The sequence below is a fragment of the Amphiura filiformis genome, chromosome 15, assembly GCF_039555335.1.
Source record: "Amphiura filiformis chromosome 15, Afil_fr2py, whole genome shotgun sequence".
Taxonomy (NCBI): domain Eukaryota; kingdom Metazoa; phylum Echinodermata; class Ophiuroidea; order Amphilepidida; family Amphiuridae; genus Amphiura; species Amphiura filiformis.
In genome coordinates, this window is record NC_092642.1 from 49,747,488 (window position 1) to 49,763,137 (window position 15,650).

General features: G+C 36.4%; 1 protein-coding gene across 1 annotated transcript; it reads left to right on the forward strand.

The window, feature by feature from the left end:
• The first annotated feature begins 3,203 nt into the window (after window positions 1-3,203).
• On the forward strand, window positions 3,204-12,510 carry LOC140171783 (metaxin-1-like). Its single transcript, XM_072195110.1, has 7 exons — window positions 3,204-3,382; window positions 6,360-6,429; window positions 7,446-7,615; window positions 9,771-9,950; window positions 10,317-10,393; window positions 11,161-11,318; window positions 12,132-12,510. Exons 1-7 carry the CDS (start codon window positions 3,257-3,259, stop codon window positions 12,368-12,370), a joined length of 1,020 nt encoding a protein of 339 aa, XP_072051211.1. The 5' UTR covers window positions 3,204-3,256; the 3' UTR covers window positions 12,371-12,510.
• The last annotated feature ends 3,140 nt before the right edge of the window (window positions 12,511-15,650 follow it).

Sequence of the window (15,650 nt, forward strand, 5' to 3'; positions counted from 1 at the left end):
ATTATCTTTTAACAAACTTTTATATTTTATATTTTAGTAATGTTTTAATATCCACACGGACATGTGGAAGATCAATATTGTATTGAACATGTTTTACCGTGTATAAATAAAGTTATTATTATTATTATTATTATTATTATTATCCCTCACTTTTCTCAAAAAATTGAGATTTTTATACCACTGGAAACCTCTGGCTACATAATGTTTATGTCCAAAAAATAATTCTTGCAGATTTAATTCGTCTAGCAAAAATATCGTCAATTTTGAATTACGCTCTGGTGTACCAGAACGAAATTACAACAGTGGCCTATGGAGCAGTGTAATACACATAGTCATGCATAACTCGCACAATGCAAAATCGGAATCAACTGAAATTTTGGGAATAAGATTTTTTCAAGCATATCTACCATGTCTACTAAAAAATGTCATAAAAAGATGATACTAGGATCACGAAATACTCCTTTAAGATAGATGTCATTTATGCGCCGGACCCCTATAGCCTGATCATGCAAACGAAAAAAGAAAGAAAGGAAATAAAGAAAGAAAGGGAAAGAAAAAACGAAATCCAAAGAAATTAAGATGAACTGAACAAATCTAATTGATAGAAATAAATTGATTGTTTAAAACTGTTTAATATGTGCAGCAACATCCAAAAACAAAACAGGGTTCAAAAGACAAAGCAGCTTTCTTGATTAAAAAAAAAGAAGAAAAAAGGCACTATAAAAACGAAAAAAAAATGGAAGGAAAAAAAAAAAAAAATAAAGAAAGAAATTCATCTCCTTTACACGATCTTTATTATCTAAGAAATAGATGCTATATTACATTATTGACATCTTCGAGTTCAAACATCCCGCCTTAAAATTGTCGGCATATTTTGCAGATTAAGATATAAGATGTGCCGTGGTGTTAATAAAGCATCGTCATAATGAGTCCGTGATTGACAGGCCAGTAAACAAAATGAATCATGAACACATAAATGTCAATCATTTACAATGCAGAATTGGATAGCATTTTTTCCACAAATTTGTTTATTTACTTTATGTTATTTATTAAAACCATATTTATACAGGGCTACCTTTCAGATAAATCTGCTATTACAGGGGCTCTTGTGTCATAAAAACAATATACGTAACAATTTGTAGAATTATACATAAGCCCTATATATGTAAGAATTTTTTAAAAACATAAAAATGCATAAACATAAAAAAATCATACATCAAATATATTAAAATTCATTAAAAGTATTTACATTTCTTTGTTTTATACAATTTACGTAACACTTGTAGAAATATATATTAAATTAATTAAGAACACAGACAAAATACATCATTCATTAAAAGACATAAAAGTTAAAACATTTGGTTCATTATTTACATTTCTCATTAAAACGAACAGAAAACTTTCCTGATTAATAATATTTTACGATCGTACGTCAAGAGGCATATGGCACTTTTGCGTGTCTGTTTACGGTACCCTACCATTGATTGGACCCACACCATACCCGGCGCTTTCGCGTAAGTCATTCATTACATAATGGGTTGAAGGAGTCACACTTTATACAATCACGCGGCCGCGCGTGGCCCGGAGACTTGTCAAGCAATCGATCCGGTACGGGTGTGTTCTGGGACGAATATATGCGTGCTACTGCCTAGTCACCGTAGGCTACCATTGCATTGATTGAACCCATGTCACGCCCGGCGCTTTCGCGTACTAGTGGCAGCTAATACTCGCGGTGAAGAAAGGTGGTGAAAGTCGGCACAGCATTATCGCAAAGCTGCTGCAGGCATTTGTTTTGCTTGTGCGCATTTGTCTTTGAGAAATTTGCTAAATTTTTTTTTTCCATTAGTGTCATGTCAAAGAAGATCAATTCGGCAACATAAAGATGGGATTAAATTATAAATATATACTTTATAGGCCATAAATAATTGAATACTAAATTATATAGCCTATTATAAAGTACTAATAAGGTAACATAATTCTAATAACAATAATATAATAATAATTAATATAATAATAATAATAATAATAATAATAATAATATAATAAAAATAATTCATAGGCTTAAAATAAAATAAAATAGAAATGAAATAAAATAAAATAGGCCTAAGTAAAACAAAATAACAAATCAAAAACATAATGAATACCAATCTTTAGTCGAAGCACATTCAATATATCGTAATAATATAGGCCTATTAAAGGCCCTTTCAGTGATTTCACAGGAACATTAAAAAAATGGAAATTTGTCAGAGTTGCTTAGAAATAAAGAATAAGTCTACAGAATTTCATTAAACCACTTTTCCCCTAAATACATCGACAAATTAGTCAAAAACAGAAGTTTTAGAAAGGTTTTCTACTTCAACTCAGATCGACTCGAGAAAATCGAGATTTTCGTACAGTGCGCCACCAATCGACTGGAAAAACTTCCTAGTCCAGTGTTTCTAACACGGGGAAGTAGAGTCTAAATTGATTTAAAACAGACGTTTAATTTTTGTAATAGAAAACAAAATAAGCAATTAAAGGTCAGTTAGGTCACCGAGGCAAACTAACGGTCAATTCAAATATGAAAAACAGTTAAAATTGTGTATTTTGTTTAAAATAGTAGCTACTGATATAGATCGGAAGAGAAACAATACGCAACGCGTGTTGGTACGTGGAGAGTGAGCTTCTTTCGATCTCGACGGACTTTTTGTACTGTCAGTATCAAAAGTCCAGAATCATGCAAATGCTTTTACACGGCTTTCGACCGAACCACTAGCAGGCTATGTTAGCACATCTATGCCAATTACAAAGGTACCAAAATCTGAATTTTGATGATTTTTACGATCGTCCGGATGAGCAAATCACTGAATGGGCCTTTAAATTCAATCGAACCGGAGAGTCCATCAACATACTATTTGCTTTTGTACACGCTGGACCCAGTACCGGTACTGCAAACACAGACAATCAACACTCAAAAGTCAACCAATAGTATACACATACAGCACCCCACTGTACCGCCGGGAGTTGAAGCGATCGATCGTGCATCATCAATCAACAGCAGCACATTACCCGCGGTTTAAAAAGGGGGCGAAAGTGCACGGGTGCGAAATTGAAAGGGGGCGAAAGTGCACGGGTCCGAAATTGAAAGGGTGCGAACCGTCCTGTTTCCGATATGAATTTGTATGCATGATTGATTTTCGAGGCCTTGCAACCTTTGACCCTTGCCCTTTAAATCCGAAACATGCCCAGTGATTGAAAATTTTGTGAGCGAAAAATCATGTCTGACGCAAATGACATTCAAGATGTGGAGGAAGAAAAAACGGAAAATGGTGTGATGGAGCTAGATTGTTGGAAGGGAGATTGGGGTTTACCATCGGTGGATACAAAGTGTCTAAATATTTTGGTAAGCTTAGCCTTAGCAAACTTGTAGTGAAATCCGGGGTGCAAAATTCAGCACACATGACATGCAGTGGTCTGTGGTGAGAGTACTGTGGACCCAGACACGAGCCAATCCTGTCTAAAAGTGGGTTTTCTTATTTCTAAAGCTGAATTTATACTCGATCGCTTTTGCAGAAAAGGCTAGCGATTCTCACGCATGTTCAGTATTTACTTACATTTCCAGAGCGTCAAGCCGATCAATCGATTCAAATCGCTGAGCCTGAGGCAAAAGAAATGAGGCGATCCTGACTTTTAGACCACCCATGCTATATAAGGTACAAATTGCAAATTTATCATATTAAACTTTTGCAACAAGGTTAAACATGTTCTCAACTGTACAAACATATGTACGGTCATCGAACAAGCTTTATTTTGTTCCAAAATTCACGTTTTTATAGCTATTTTTGACGTAAAAGAGCTGGTAACAAAACCGGTGATGCCAGCTCCGCAGTTTTCGCGTAGCACAAGTGCTTGATGTACGCTGCTTTTGACGGTAATTTGCATAATAATGCATTTTCAAGCGCGTTTGACATCGTTTTACTGCGTGACGCAATTCTGCATTTACATTGTTTATTCAAGATGGCAAATTTCTCGAAAAACGTGATGCATTTTCCCCCAGAAATTTCCCTCATTAATCAAAGCCCTGCCCGCTTTCACAATATTTTAGCTTCTTGGATATCATTGGAAACATAGATTAGTAATATTAGGTAGGTCACTGTATTTTTAAAGATTTTTTTAGATGATTTTTACGATGAAGAAATTGACGTTTTAAGCTTCTTTTCAAAAATTGGTTTTAGCTTGTTAAAAAACGGGTAAAAAATCGCTTTTAGCTTGTTGGATATTTTTGCTAAATAGTTTAAAGCTTGACTCCTTAGATGAAACTTTTAGTTTAAGCTTGTTAGAATATTAAACCTTGATGAAATAGTAATATTTGAGGCTTTTGAGCCCTACACACCATGTATATAGTGCGGGTGGTCTAAAAGTCAGGATCGCCAAAAACGATGTTGCTTTGCGAGTTGAAGAAATCTTAACTTCCCAGCGATATTGATTGACACGTGAATGCGTCAACCAATCATATATGGTACAACCAACTGGACCTATTTTGCTATATTTACCTTTCTCGATTATTAATTTTTGGTGATGAATTAATTCAAAGCAATAATTATTGACAGCAACTGATGTATTTTGTGGTATTTAGAATATTTTAATTGTCGTCTGCAATCGCTATCGCCGTGATAATTATAAATCCAAAAGCGACGAGCAATGCATCGCAAAATTCGGCGATTGCCCATCGCTTTCCAAAAGCGTTTAATCGCAATGGATTGGCGATCGAGTATATTAAATTCAGCTACACCCCTGCCCAATTTTGTGCTTATTTTTGCATTTTTCTCAAAAATTATAGCGCATTGGTTACAAGTAAGATATGTACATATGGGCAAGGACCAGTGCTGTACGGTGCAAAACAGCCAATGGCTCCTAACTTGATAAATTTAGGCGCCCAAATTTTGCTCCCAGGTAAAAAATCTGAGGTGCCAACTGAACAGCCATGTGCGTTGAATGTTCATAGCTGCTGTACTCAATCTACATATTCCCATTGAACGCTACATACTCCATACAGCATGTAGCCTACAGTGTAGGCCTATATGTTTTCCAGGAAGTCCCCATTGAGCCATGATAAATGCATATATTCATACTCTTGAATGCTACATTACATACATGTTTTGCATTTGCTGGCGATTAAAAGCTTCAATAGTTGGTCGCCATTGGCGCCAGGGATTGAATATTTAGTCGCCATTGGCGCCAGGGATTGAATATTTAGTCGCCATTAGAAAAAATCTAGTCGCCAATGCGCCTAAAATGGTCGCATCCATTACAGCACTGGCAAGGACTACAACTACTGCACTGGAAATTTTATTTCAGCACAGACAACAGTTGTGGAGTTACAGTCAAAAATGAGGAAAACCAATATTTGATCAATAAATCAATAACTACTTGCCTTGAGTTGCTGAATTTTCAGTGCAGTAGTTGTAGTCCTTGCCCCTATAATATACATATCTTACTTGTCACCAATGCGCTATAATTTTTGAAAAAAATGCAAAAATTGGCCAGGGGTGTAGTACCCCCTTAATGGTTGCGCATTCATGAGATGCTAATTTCTATTGTGTTAATTTCTGTTGTGACGAGCATGCATCTATTCAATTCTCTCTCACTTCACTGCTGGACATGGTGATATTAATACTATTAATAATAGAGTAGGCAGTAGGGCCTACTTGCACAAAAGGTCATTAGTTCAAATCATCCTCCAGACACGCTCCAGAAGATATGTAAATGCATGGAGTACAAAAGAATTACTTTGATCAATACCAGTAAAACAGGCGATTGGTATTGTACAGTTTGTACTCCATTCATTTGAATGTTTTCTGGAACGCGTCTGGAGGATGATTTGAACTACATTGTACATGTAATGACCTTCTGTCTAAGTTCCCTATAGAAATGATAGCCATCGGCATCAAGGTTTCGTCACTGAAGTCATGAAAAGATAATGTGTTTGCATTGTTCTCAGAAAAAAAAACAGGTTTTCTACCTGTGGTGCTCTAGCTGAAATACAGCAAGATAATGTAACTTGTAAGATAGTAAAATTTAAACCTGTATTTTAGATAGAGTATCTTGAGCTATGTGGACCAGACTCCAGAGGTATAGTCGGAAGATAATACATGTACTAATTCACTTTCCCAATGGAGTACCAAAACATGCCACCTTCAATAAACAAGTCAGTGTTTGCAATATAGAATGTTTGTGTGAACTTGTCAACATGTATTTCACTTTTTTTACAAGTTCACACAAAAAAATCAAATGTTCATTTTTACATCATGATATGTATCGCCTCTGGTGCCTGTATAAAGTGTAATGTATTTCAAAATATAACATTTTACCTTTTTTAGGCTTATGCCAAATTTGCAGGTGCACCAATTAAAGTTAACAAACAGATGAAACTGTGGAGAAACTTACGAGGTACTGTAATCTATTTTTTATAAAATCAGTTTTATGCTGTGATCAATAACATATTGTTTTGGAGAGGGAAGTAGAAAACAAGTTTGATGTATGTGTGTAGAGGGGTGTGTCGGGGGGTGTGTGTGTGCAAAAAGTTTTAAATTTTTTCATTAACTACAGGCTTCTTTTGTTCATTTCTCCCATTTGGATGGACACAATGACCCTTGGGTACATGCACATTGGCATATGATGTCACCAGATGTTAGGTAAACATTGTGTCACTTTAGGCCATTTTGCAAATTATGTTACTTTTTTGAAAATTTTTACGAACCATGGAAGCCCAAGAACTGTTCTTTTTTTCAGGAACCATGAAAGCCTGCCAACTGTCCAGTCCTTCTGAAGGGGACACATTTTACGCAATGCGTAATCTACTTTTTGCAGGTTTGCTCGACTTGCACAATTTAAAATTAATGAATGGATTTTGATGTAGAGTATCAAAAAACAAGCCTTACTAGTTTTTGCTGAACAAAAAAGGTGTGTTAATCAGTGTGGTCTTGCAATGGGGTGGGTGGTGTGGGGGGGAAGTGAATGTGTTGAGATGGTTTGCTAACACAACCCCAAAAGATGATTTCAATCCCCCTAAAACCAACCTCCAAAAAGAAAATTGTATCCCCTTGTCCCCTGCCCATAGAGTAAAATTGAAAATAGGCTGATTGACACAAAATTTTACCTTTATTTTGGGCAAAAATACATGTAGTGTGAAGATTGGCCTGGTAAACACAATATTTGACCTTAATTTGGGGCTAAAATAGTGTACTATTGAAAATTTTGTTGCATGAGCAAAATGACACCCACTTGGAATTTTTTTTTATCTTTGCCCCCTCAGACAATTGACCCCAGTGATATGCCACTGAACATGTGCCCCTGTCCCAAAAAAGGATTTTTACAAAGACCACACTGGTGTTAATGTTATCAAACGTTGAATGTACTGTGCAAGAAACATACATTTTTATAAGTTGATTATTTTGCATTGACAGTTCGCTTCCCAGTATTCCGTTCAGCACATACTGTATTAGATTCAGACAGAGAAGTCATCGAGCACCTCAGAGTAAATGACTTTAATGCCGATGCAGAATTATCTGATCAACAAAGGGCAGACATACTGGCATATACAGCGCTTTTGGAAGAAAAGCTTCTGCCCGCTTTGGTGAGTAGATCAATGGTATACAAGGCTACCTATACGCAGTCACACAAGCATTTTTAGATGCACGTTTTAATCCAAGTAGAATTGCTTCTGCCCGGTTTCGTGATATTAATCTTCTGTGATCAGTGGTAACAAGGCTACCTGCGCAGTCACGCAAGCATTTTTAGATGCACATTCTGAGTAACAAGTAATGATGTTGCAAACTATAGAGACCTATTCAGGAGGACATTTACAAAAAAAACCTCTGCATTCAGTACACTGTGTCAAGTAAGAGCAATGTGGTTCGCGATTAGTTTTGTGAATAGTCATACCACTGTGGGGGAGGGGACACTTAGAGAATAAACAATAGGAATTTTTATTTTGCCTATCCTCTACTGTGTGATAGACGACAGGCAGCGCAGCTGGTATCCACTACGATAAAAATATTGGACCTGCCTGTCGTCTATTATAGGTAGAGGATAGGCAAAATAAAAATTCCTATCATTTATTCTCATTCTTAGTCAAATATTATTTTAATAACGGTAAACAAATTTTTTAAGCAAAAACTAAGTTACCGTCATAAAAACTCCCCTCATTATAAAATGAACGAAACTTGTGTACAACTTCACGTATTCTGTTGCGCGTATTGCTAGCGCGTTCGCGTATTCCGCGCTAGTCTACGCATCCAGCGCGATACATACGCGCACCTTATCATTATCAAGACGCATGATGACGTGGGGTCGTCTACGGCATGATAGACGGCACCCGAAATCATGTGATTGTCCAATCAGAAATGTGTCTACGAACTAGACCACTCCCACTGACTAAGAATCCCACTTAAGAGGTGACTTGTAAGGCCCTCGTTTTCAGCATCGCTGTCAACCAAAGACTTACCTAGTTTTCCTTTTGATCTGTCATCACCCAAAGACTCTTATTTTTTCATTTGAACAGCAATGAGTCATCTATCACTGATTTTGTTACTTCTTTTGAAATAAGAAAAAAAAGCTATTTGAAGCCATTTAGGACTAGAAATTTAAATTTTGAGGCTTCTTTTGGCCCTCACCCAAAGACCCCAATTTAAAAAAGGTCATATTCTCACCCAATACCCCCCTGATTTAGATCCAAATGGTCCATCTCGCCCTCAATGACCCCATAGTTTATATATTTTGCTCTCACAGAATGCCAAAAATCATGCTCTCACCCAATGACCCCATATTGTATTATCTTTTGTTCTCACTGAATGCCCCTTACTGTGAAAGAGTGAGCCCTACTCCTATATCCATTTCATATCTTACTATAATTCACCGGAATTTGTCTGCCTCTGTGGAGCTCAAACTTGGTGGGTGGGTGGACCTTGGACTAACAAACAAAAGTTTCCACAGTGACCTTTTTGTCAGACCTACGGTTAAGAGGTCATAGGTCAAAAAACTTAAAATTTTAAATTGCTCATATCATGGAGCTCAAACTTTGTGGGTGGGTGTAACTTTGGCCAAGGAAGCTCAGGTTTGTGTTTGTTAGGTCATCCGTGGTCAAAGGTCAGGTCAAATTTCAAATTGAGGGCGAAAGTCAGGTCAAATTGCAAACAGTTGCAATTGAGCTCAGCTGTGAGGAAAGTGATCCCAGCCAAAGGACACACCCTGATTTTGAGATCTGCAAAAGCCAATAACCATGATAGCCGAAAACCGGGAAATATGGGTAACCGCCTAGTTGAACTAATTTCCAAAGATTTGCGGTATCAATCATCTGCTGAAAATGTCTATTGGCAGATCATGAAGGATAAAGTAGAGCCAACACAAAATCATGATTTTAAAGAATATTCATATTTATAATTACTTTTTCAAACTGAGAGAAATTCACTTCATGTAGCAAAAATCGAAATTAGACACAGAACTTAGCCAGCAAGTGGAAAGGGGGAGGGTGAGGAGGAAGAGATTACAAGTTATAAAGCTCTATAACCTATTCATTACATCACATATCAAGAAGGTAGGATCTGGCCAATCCTCTGCTGAATATCGCTGTAACTAGTATTCTTAAAAACAGCAGAAAGTTTTGATGTAAATATTTTGTAATGAGATCAAGAGTTTAATTTTCTGAAATACCAATATGGATGCTGGCACTAATGTTTTAGTTTACTTGTTTTGATTATCATTAAGCTTTGTTATTGCCTCCTTTTTAATAGCTTCATACATGGTGGGTAGATGCCAGGAACTACACTGAATTCTCTCGACCATGGTATGCCGAGGCTCTCCAGTTTCCATTCAACTATTTCACACCAGGTCATCTACACAGGGTAGCGGAGACTAAAGTAGAAGTGACCCGAGGAGGGGACCACTTACAGCAAGATGAAGTCAAACAAATAGTAAGTAGATAGTTTTGGAAGAGATTCATCAGGAACTCAGAAATCAGATTTAAAAGTTTTCATAGTACAATTCCAAGAAAATTCCTGTAATCCCTAACATGTACTGTTATGTTATTGTTAAGAAATTAATAGATGTATTATGATATTGTTAATTGTGTTTGTTTAAATTGTCAGGTTTTAAAAGATGCCAAAGAATGTTTAAAACAGTTATTGTTAAGAAATTAATTGATGTATTATAATATTGTTAATTGTGTTTGTTTAAATTGTCAGGTTTTAAAAGATGCCAAAGAATGTTTAAAACAGTTATTGTTAAGAAATTAATTGATGTATTATAATATTGTTAATTGGGTTTGTTTAAATTTTCAGGTTTTAAAAGATGCCAAAGAATGTTTAAATCTCTTGTCAGAAAGACTGGGAAAGGAAGATTTCTTCTTTGGAAATGCGTAAGTTACGGAGATACCTCTCTGGGATTGCTTCCTTGCAACAAGGAAGGCTTTTAAAAGGGGTATTTCGTGATCCATAACCTCACGCCCCCACTTTTCACAAAAAAGTTGAGATTTTTATACTACTGGAAACCTGGAAAATGGGGGGGGGGGGTATGGATTTCAAGTGGAATAGTCTATTACACTCTCTAGGAGTTTAAAGAGTAGACTTGTTTTGAAGATGAGCCACAAGTCATGCCCCTTAACACTTCTACGCAGATATGTATTGTATAATACACTTTGTACCTTTCTTTTAGTTGAATATTTAGAGAATAAAGGTATTGTTTTTAGCCGCTGTCATGCATCTATCGTCTCATATAACACAGGTGACATCATTCTTTTAAGTAAAACAACCAGGCAAAGCCGAGTAACTGGTCCTATATGACAAATATAATGATGTCACCTGTGTTATATGAGACGTTAGATGCCTATACCTTTTTTCTTATTCTTAAACACTTCAATTAAAATATCACAAGTATACCAAATTTTAATCAAATTTAAATCTTACATTTGACAAGGAATTACCTAGGGCTTAAAATCGATCAGTCCCGTTGTTGCTATGCACCTCCGATTGGTTCAGTTAGTGAGTATGCATGTCGTGTAAATGCACACGCGCTGAACCATGTTATATCGTGTCATATCACACAGGTAAGAACCAATAAGATTGCAGGAACGTTCTCAAGTGTTTAAGAATGAATATTAAAGTTCTGCTTTTCTTTTCATTTCAGACCTACATCTTTAGATGCAGTAGTATTCAGCCATATAGCACCATTACTCAAAGCTCCTCTGCCTAGTGCTCAGCTTCAACATCATCTCAAGTGTTGTGATAACCTATGTAGGTTTTGCAGTAGAATAGTGCAGAGGTATTTCCCACTGGATCCAAATGGTGAGTTCCCAAGAGGGGATTCATTTAGCATAGAGTTAGGACACATCATCAGTCCTAACCCAAAACCAATCACAACTCTTCTATAGGATTGGTATTTTAGCATAGTGATTCTAGAACAGAGTACAAAAAGCGCAGTCTGTCATATAGAGGTGCTGTAAGCTGGAATGAACTAGAAAATAATATCCAAATCTCTCCAACATTATATACTTTCAAAAATAATCTTATAAAAACACAATGCCTGTAAGTATGTAACCATAAAAGTATCATTTGTGTGTTTTGATGATTATTAATTTTGAATTTGTAATATGTGACACGATCAAGGGAAATGAGTCGGATGTCGTTAATATTGATTTTGAGATATTGGCAAAGAAAGTGTTAAAATTCTTTTGTTTTATACTGTTTTTAACGATTGATAAATTGACATAACTTCACAAAGAAAAGTATCAACATGGGGTTTTCAGTTTCTGAAAGCTCTAAGTGTCCTCTTTAGAAACATGTGTAAAACTCATTTTGGACTAGGGTCGGCATGTGACTCATTCCCCTTGATCATGTCACATATGTTTAAGCCTAGATAATAAGCTTTTGTAATTGTTTGTTATTTTGTACATAATGTTTGTTTATGCACAGCCCCAAGGAAGAACAGGACTTAAGATGTGTTATAACTTGGATAACTGACGCCATATATCTACCTATAAGGAGAGTGTCAATCGTAGCATAATTATTGTAACAGGTTAAAAGGGCGATAAACAGTTTTGGTCACACATTTGGGGCACTTTTACAATAGAACTCAAAATTGTATTTATTTTTTTACAGCCACACCACCAAAGAAGACGAATAACACACCCAAACCACACGGCGAAGACTCGTATGATGATCCGCACAAAACCCGCAACCAAATCTTTGCCGTCGTATTTGCTACAGCTGCCATGATTGGCTATGCTCTTGTGAGTGGTCTCGTCAAACTGCAAATCGTCGATAGCGACCAAGGAGGAGTGGAATTTGAATATGATGTAGCTGACGATGATGAGGGTGGAGATAGTGAACAAAATTGATTGAAAACTTTATATAGCTGCTCCTGTTGAGGATTGTAGGAAGTTGCAGTCTTCCTTTTAGGGACCGGTCGAAATTTAATTCAGTGTAGGGGAATGAAGAAGGAATGCAACATTTTCCCAGACAAACGAATTGCAGTTTCCTATTAATTATCCTACAGTTGCTACCATGAAACAACGACCGATGCATGCACCCTGCATGTTCACCTAGGTTTCATTATCATTGAGGTATAGGACTTTTTATTTTTTTGGAGGAGAGCAGATAGGGCAACTACTTGATTATATTTCTACATGTTCATACTACATACTCTGAAAATTTTAGAAAATTTGCAAGAGTCCGTTTTTTAAAATCACATTTTGTTCCTAAAATGGGGTTATAAGCGCCCTCAACGGGCACTCTCTCCATAGGGCTACATGTAAAGACCAGTTATAGACAAATGGCCCTAAAATAAAACGGACTCGTGCGAATTTCCTCAAATTTTGCATATCATGTAGATTTAACATCTGGAATGTAATGCAAGTGATGCCGTTGCTGCTCTCCTAAATTCATTTTTAAAATGTCCGCCCCAGACCAAGGTGTATTTTGCGTATATAGAAGAGCTTCGAAAGAGGTTGAACAGGGATAACAAATGAGTTGTCAATGTTTCAAATGTGTTTCAATCAGCCAATCAGAACCCTACAACCATGTTTGATGCTTTTCAATCAGCCAATCAGAAGCCCACTTCCATGTTTGATGTGTTTTATTCAGGCAATCAGAACCCACTTCTGTGTTTACACTGCGTATGTGTTAAAGTGACCAAAATTAAAGTGTTCTTCCGTTCTTCTCTGCAAGCAATTGCAATTTCTCAGATCTATCAATTTAAATGTGCTTGTTTTCCTCTTTTCATTATTTGAGTCCCTGTTAGGCAAAAAATTAACCCTTTGTCTCAAAACTTATGATATTGGAAAACTACAGCGGTTGGTGTTTTTTTACCATTGAACTTTTATTGCAGTCAACACATATATACGAGGGGGTAACAAAAAGTTCTAAGCCTCAACAAGAAGGCTTGTTAGTTATTAAAATTATACATGACAAATATTGGTGCATAACCTTATAAGGCAACATACTTTTTAATTACAATGTAAATTTGGAGATGCTGCTATGTCTTCTAGGTGAGGCTTAGAACTTTTTGATACCCCCTCGTAATGCTAATATCCAATGACAGGATAATACAGAGACCATTATACAAGCTAGCGCTAGTGTTTGTATGTTTCATGTAGAAATAAACATACTGCGCAGCCATTTTACGAATCCTTGCATTTCATTTTTGAAAAATAATAGTCAATTTCATCAGGTTTTTAAAGAGAGCTCAGAATATGTTACCTTGTGTGTTCCAACATATACGCATGGGAATTTTGAAACAACAGATTATTTTTTGCCCCATATGTTCTTCCACTCTCCCATATAAATACTAAAGAGACCAGTCTCATTCATAATTATTTATGCATAAGAAGAGAATAGAGATTATTACTAGAGTTCTCATAACAAATCCAGGTGACGTTTCGCAACCTTACTGGCTGGTTGCTTCTTCTTGACTGAGCTGTATCCAGTATCAACGGGCAACACTGCAGCTAAGAGAGCAAGTGCTAGTAAGGAGCAACCAGCCAGTAAGGTTGCAAAACGTCACTACTAATTGTGAGTACCTGGATTTGTAATTAGAACTCTAGTAATAATTTATAAAGACAATCCTGATGAATCTCTTCAAAAATGAGAATAGACAAAAATTGGCAAGCCTTTTCAAACTTCTTTGAGATCTTTAGTCAAATCCCCACCAGTAGGCCCTTTTAAATCTTTTCACGCTATTATGTGATTGACACCCTTTAATGTGTGTGATATTTTCGAAGTTGAGACTTGAAAAAACATGGTATTTTTATGTATTTCACGCTATTATGTGAATGTGATTGACACTCTTTAATGTGTGTGATATTTTCAGAGTCGAGACATGAAAAACACAGTATTATTTATATGCTACATTTGAGTTCTTGCCATGCCTCTCTTCTTGTATAATGGTATATCCTGGAGACATGAGAACTAAGCAGACCAAGGAGGTAAAACCAAAGAGTATCGACTCAGCAATATTTGTGTGTCACTCAAGGAGGGCAAATAGTGTACCTCTGAATAATTTTGCTATGTGCCCAACACACTTCAATTCACTGAATGCGATTTTGTTCATGTTCTGTGTGTAACGCTTTGTGTCGAAAATGTGCGCCAAGCGTAGAGTGTGCAACCCTTTGTAACGCTCACTCTTAAATACACAAATTATCATTTGATTTTGGGCTTTTGCCTAAAAACCCAAGTGATACACTATTTGCCTTCCATGAACAACAAACAAAAATGGCGGATTATCCATAGCTGTACACTCACCCCTACACTCGATTTTGAGTCGGTACTCTTTGGGATATATCTTTGGTGGCGTTAAAGAAAGAATCTCTTTGGAGTAGAGAAACACATTTCTCCATGTTTTATAAGAATGCAAGTGTTGCTTAAAGTTGATAATAATTAATGTAATAACTATGTACATACATGTGAGTAGTTCATAAAGCACATCAGTGTGTACCAGTAATGGTATTATATACAGACCACAAAAAATTAAGATACCAGTTATATTCACCCCCTGTATATCCTAAACCAGGCCCTCTCAACTGGCGGCACGCGCACCACTTGTGGTGCTTGGAGTCTGACGAAGTGGCACATAAATTTTTCACAAAATTATTTCTTGACAAAAAAGCTGTGACAATACCGAATCTGGGCCTTTAAAAACATTAAAAATCCAGGAGCTTCTAGGGCGCTGCCCCTGGACCCCCAATAAAGCACCACTGCCTCTAACATTTTCCAGTTGGCACTTCAAACAAACTAGTTGAGAAGACCTGTCAATAAATATAAATATGTCAGAATTAAAACCAGCAGCCAATACCTGTACCCTTTAGCTCTGATTTAAGACCATATTTGCTGAAATTGGTTGAGAATTACAGAAACAGTGATCAAAAACACAAGGAAAGAATGAGATTAAAAGTTGCATTAATTCTTTAATCAATAGAAAGCATGGCACTAGGTCTCTTATTTGATAAAGCTTTATGTACAATTCAATAGGGTATCCATTGAAGCAAACTGCAACTTTTGAATTTGAATCTTCCTTGGGATTTTCGATCACTGTGTCTTTATATCTCGGCTGATTTCAATGAATGAGGTCTTAAATCCAAGCTAAAAGAATAGCTGCTGGTACTAATTATGACATAACTGTCT